This window comes from Salvelinus alpinus, chromosome 14 (genome assembly GCF_045679555.1).
Source record: "Salvelinus alpinus chromosome 14, SLU_Salpinus.1, whole genome shotgun sequence".
Lineage (NCBI taxonomy): Eukaryota > Metazoa > Chordata > Actinopteri > Salmoniformes > Salmonidae > Salvelinus > Salvelinus alpinus.
The window spans coordinates 47,067,947-47,073,990 of record NC_092099.1 but is presented as its reverse complement, the minus strand read 5'-3'; the positions used below and the strand labels follow the sequence as shown (position 1 = coordinate 47,073,990).

The following is a 6,044-nucleotide window of genomic DNA, read 5'->3' as shown; positions in this document are numbered from 1 at the left end:
GAATAGTCTTCACTTTAGATTAGAGACTTCAAAAATACTTTACTAATTATTAGTAAATGGTATATATGAACATGTATTAAACATCTTATGAATCATTATTACAGACTGTAAAAGTATTTTATAAATGTGTGAACAACTAGTTTACTAAAACACATCTGGGAGTAATGATACATGAATGATGAATAAACTATTTACTAATCTATTATAAATGGTTTATTACAAAGTGTTATTATAAAGTCTTACTAATCTCTATATTCATTCAGACTCAACAGCATCCGAGAGAGCTGCTCTTGCTTGACCCCTGACCTGGCAGCAGTGATGTAGTGAGAGTAGTGGTAGTGTTCATAACCAGTATGTTGAGGTTGAAGTGTCTACTTCAGTCTCCTGCTCTGTTGTGTTTAATCATTAATGCATATAGTAGTTATTAATAAATGTGAGAATACCTAGGTGACTAACATTTAACTAATGTGGGAGTAATGATTAATGGTGAACAAACTGTAAATGCCTTACAAATGGTTTATTACTGAACATTATAAAGTGGTACACATAATTGCATCTTCTTACATTTTACCATCAGCTACTACAACAGACCATTGATTTAGACCTGGAAGTTATCTGATATCATGAGGTTATTCAGTATTGTACATTTCAACTTTACTACACTTGTTAAAGGTGTTGTATCCCAATTAAGCCACTAGAGGGTAATGTTAAACAACCTACAGACATCCTCAAAATGTACTTTTTGAATAATTACATACAATTTATCATTAAATAATATGGAACAACCACAGACATTGGTATTTGGAATATACATCCCAAAATAACTACAATGTATTTTATACAACAAGCTTATGCCTTCTTTTATCTCTTCCCAGTCATTCTAATCCAGACAAATCATTCTGTATCAACACCACATGTATCTATGATGAAAACACGGAGCGAAGTAATGTCAATATATTGTTACATGAAAGAAGCAATAACAACAACAAAACAGTATAACATAACTATGTCAAACTAGGGAATAAAAACATAGGAACTATGAACGCCTTAACTTCACCCGAGTTAAAATATGTTTAGCTGTCACTTTGAACCATGGATAAAAGAAAGCATAAATGATTGGATTAATTAAGGAATTAACTAGTGGAAGAAAGCTGATGATAAATAATGATACATTGTCAATTAAAAGAAAAAAGAAATAAAATTGAATTGGAATCCAACAAATGAGATAGGTGAAAACAACAATAGATAGAGTTTTTGTTGCTTTTCTCTCAGACTTATTTGCCTGTACAGTTTTAACACCAGACACACTGACAGCCTCTTTTGAAAATACCTTTCTGGCCTGTGATCTGGCCACCACAAAGATTTTCAAATAAAGTGTTATAATAATAGAGCACGGGACAACCATTGTAAATACAAAGTCAATTATATTTCCCCAGGTTATTCCTTCAACAATAACACATTCTTTCAAACACCTACTGGGTATTTGTACATTTACAAAGCTTTTTATAATAACAGCATCGTGTATGATACAACAACACCAGGTAATGGATATACAACACATCGTTCTTGTTATTGTTATCTTAGAGTGGTACAATAAGGGATCACACACAGCAACATAGCGGTCAATAGATATCAAGACCAAACTGCCCAGAGATAAAGAAGTACATAAACAAGTGATGTAGAAATAAAACACACAGAAATATTTCCCAAAAACCCAGCATGGTTCCATTAATGCTACAGTCGTTACTGGTATCACAATCAGTCCCACGAGGAGATCTGACCCAGCCAGAGAGAGGATGAGCAGGTTGGTTGGAGTGTGGAGCTGCTTGAAGTGAGAGATGGAGATGATCACAATTATGTTCAAAAATACTGTAACTGCTGAAATCAATGAGAAGAAGATGTACAGTGTTATGTAGATAGATGTCAATAGCAAAGCCTTTCTGCAAGAAGAGTTTCTGTCTTGAAAACAGTATTGAACATCTTCATGTTTCTCCATTTGTAGTAAAAGGTCAAAATGCTGAGGTCCTGCTCCTGCTTGGTCCTGTGTGTGACCTTGTCAGGTCCGCCTTCTGACAAACTCTGAGCTCTGCCTCTCTATTTATCCCTGAGTTACTGACAGCCAATCCCCTCCCCGGAGTCTCTCGGCACACGCACACACACACACACACACACACACACACACACACACACACACACACACACACACACACACACACACACACACACACACACACACACACACACACACACACACACACACACACACACACACACACACACACACACACACACACACACACACACAAAACATAGACAAGTGAGCACAGAAATTAAGAAAAAAAAATGGTTGGATAAACAAATCATTTGTGAAAGCATGATGTAAGGTATGGCAAGATTGGATGTTGCCACCTAGCCTGTCCTTCAGCCTTACTGACATTTTAATGGAAAAAATACAGTACTGGTGATGATTTGCTCAATGTTTTACATGGGAAATAGCATAACTGTGTAAGACTAACTGTTTTGGGTTTTGTCATTGCTCAGTTTGGACCAGAACCCACAGCATCAGGAGACATGTCGGCACTCCACATGTTCACTGGCCATGGTGTAGAAAAAATATATATTTTGCTTGGCAAGTAATCTAATAGCCTAACAATGTGGAAAACTTTCTGTAAAATACAAGATATTTAAACCCAGGCAGCTTTTAGGGACTCACTTGTGACCTTCTCTTGTTGGGTTAAACCACAGAAGAGTAGCCAGCAGTTAAAGCTTAAATTGTTCTGCATCGGGCCTCTCTCTGGGGTGGAAAGGTAACTTTTGAATGTAGGCTACATTGACTGGAATTATATGACAGATCGACTAATTTGCAAGCAGAGACAGTTTTGGTGCAAACAAGACACACTGGTTAGGCATCTGAGAAATGTGGTAAGATGATATGTCTCTGTCCGTTCTTCAGGGAAACTTCTATTTTCTAAATCAGCCTTTCTTTTGGGGTCTTTTTGAGAGCAACATTTTCTCTTGCAAGCAAGCTGACTGTTTTGAACTAATAAAAGTAAGGTAGGCTATCTGTTTTATACCAATCAATGCACAATAGACATAGACAATAGACTAGAGACATAGTGATTTTATCTCAATGACGATGTTATTATCATTGCATTGATTATGTACGCACTAGATGTATTAAAAATGGTGTTCAAATAGTGTAACGTTAGGTCTATGAAAGGGGATGCTGTTATAGAATGATCTGGCACGCAAACTATTAGCTGTGGTATTAAAACCTTTTCTCAATAGGGGGGCGCTGTTTTCACTGTAAAAAATCGTGCCCAAATTAAACTGCCTCGTACTCTATGGCTAGCTCGTACAATATGCATATTATTATTACTATTGGATAGAAAACACTCTCAAGTTTCTAAAACCGTTTGAATTATATCTGTGAGTAAAACAAAACTCATTTTGCAGCAAACTTCCTGACAGGAATTGAAAAATCTGAAATCGAGGCTCTGTTCCAGGGCTTTCCTATTCAATTGCTTGAAATATATGGATATACATGCACTTTATACGCCTTCCACTAGATGTCACCAGGCAGTGGAAGGTGGAATGGGGTGTCTAGCTTGATCTGAGGTCGAACAAGAGCTCTTGGAATGACGTGACCCCAATTTCCTTTGTTCAGCAAGGCGCGGGAAGGATATCAGCATTGGCTTCTGAAAAGCGTTCGGTATAGACGTCTAATAACTCCGGCTTTGATTTTATTTGATACATGTGATAATATCATCGTAAAGTATGTTTTTTCAATATAGTTTTATCAGATTATTGAACGTTTATCGGGAGTTTTGGCGTTTTCCGTTCTCTGCGTTTGGTGAAGATGGACATCTTCGCGCCACTTGGCTAGCTATGGTTGCTAATTCGACAGGAGAAGAGGACATTCTAAAACCAAACAACGATTTATTCTGGACAAAGGACTCCTTGTACAAGATTCTGATGGAAGCTCAGCAAAAGTAGGAACCATTTATGATGTTATTTCGTATTTCTGTGGAAAATGTTTAGTTCTATTTTCCGCCCTCATTGCAGGCGCTGTCTCGCTATAACGTAAGCTTAATGTCGTACTAAAGTTATTTTTAAAAATCTAACACGGCGATTGCATTAAGAACTAGTGTATCTTTCATTTGCTGTACAACATGTATTTTTTAGTAAAGTTTATGATGAGTTCTTTGATTAGATTAGGTGACTGTCCAAAATATCTCCGGAGAATTTTGTGCAGTTTGACTACGTATTCACATTGTAAAACCAGGATTTCTACCTCTAAATATGCACATTTTCGAACAAAACATATATGTATTGTGTAACATGATGTTATAGGACTGTCATCTGATGAAGTTTGTCAAGGTTAGTGAATAATTTAATATCTTTTGCTGGTTTTTGCAATCGCTACATTTTGCTGCTCATAAATGTAGCTGTGTGGTTGGCTATTGTGGTAAGCTAATATAATGCTATATTGTGTTTTCGCTGTAAAACACTTAAAAAATCTGAAATATTGGCTGGATTCACAAGATGTTTATCTTTCATTTGCTGTACACCATGTATTTTTCATAAATGTTTTATGATGAGTATTTAGGTATTTCACGTTGCTCTCTGTAATTATTCCGGCTGCTTTGGTGATATTTTTTATGGTAGCTGCAATGTAAAACTATGATTTATACCTCAAATATGCACATTTTCGAACAAAACATAGATTTATTGTATAACATGTTATAAGACTGTCATCTAATGAAGTCTTTTCTTGGTTAGTGACTAATTATATCTCTATTTGGTCGGTTTTGTGATAGCTACCTATGCGGTAAAAAAATGGTGAAAATATGCGGTTGAGTCTTTTGCTATTGTGGTTAGCTAATAGAAATACATATTGTGTTTTCGCTGTAAAACATTTTAAAAATCGGAAATGATGGCTGGATCACAAGATGTGTATCTTTCATTTGGTGTCTTGGACTTGTGATTTCATGATATTTATATGCTAGTATTTACTTGTGGCGCTATGCTATGCTATGCTAGTCAGCTTTTTTACTGATGAGGATGCTCCCGGATCTGGGATGGTGACCAAGTAGAAGTTAACTTGTTATGGCTGCAGGGGCGTATTGAAAAACTGGAAAATATGTGCCAATTTTCAAACGGCCTCTTAATCAATTTTTGCTCTTACAATATGCATATTATTATTACTATTGGATAGAAAACAGTCTCTAGTTTCTAAAACCGTTTTAATTATTTCTCTAAGTGGAACAGAACTATTTTTACAGCCCATTTCCTATCCGGAAGTGAGATTTCCAAAATCGATGTCGCTCTTCAAGACCTTGTCTATAAAAGGGCATGTCACTTAGGACTGTAGAAACACGTCATACGCCTTTCTCTGGGTGTCATGCGGAAGTGAGAGCAGAAATGACTTGATTATCTCGTCCTGGGATTGAACACAACCTCTTGGAGTGAGACTTGCGCACTTAATTTTTTTTTCTGGGCGCGAAGTAGGACCTGGACTCGGCTCCTGGAAAACACTCGTTAAAGGTGAATATGATCTCTGGCTTCGATTTTATTTGATACATGTCACAATATCATCCTAAAGTATGTTTTTTCAATATAGTTTCATTATATTATTGAAATTTATTCTGGACTTTAGACGTGATGCGACGCAAGAATTGGTTCAAGAACGAGAGGTTAGCAACGCACGGCCAGTGTGCTTGCTAATTCAAGAGGGAAATCGTTCGTTCTGGATCGAAATAAAGACGTTTCTGAACAAAGGACCCCTTGGAGAACATTCTGATGGAAGATCAACAAAGATAAGGACCCAATTTGGGATGCTTTTTCATATACAGTGGGGAGAACAAGTATTTGATACACTGCCGATTTTGCAGGTTTTCCTACTTACAAAGCATGTAGAGGTCTGTAATTTTTTATCATAGGTACACTTCTACTGTGAGAGACGGAATCTAAAACAAAAATCCAGAAAATCACATTGTATGATTTTTAAGTAATTCATTTGCATTTTATTGCATGACATAAGT

The 6,044-nt window shown here is 36.4% G+C and overlaps 1 protein-coding gene across 1 annotated transcript; it reads right to left on the bottom strand.

Moving 5' to 3' along the window:
* Positions 1–545: 545 nt before the first annotated feature.
* On the bottom strand, positions 546–2,136 carry LOC139538208 (trace amine-associated receptor 13c-like). The gene has a single exon (XM_071340071.1). It carries the CDS (start codon positions 1,994–1,996, stop codon positions 1,037–1,039), a length of 960 nt encoding a protein of 319 aa, XP_071196172.1. The 5' UTR covers positions 1,997–2,136; the 3' UTR covers positions 546–1,036.
* Positions 2,137–6,044: the final 3,908 nt, after the last annotated feature.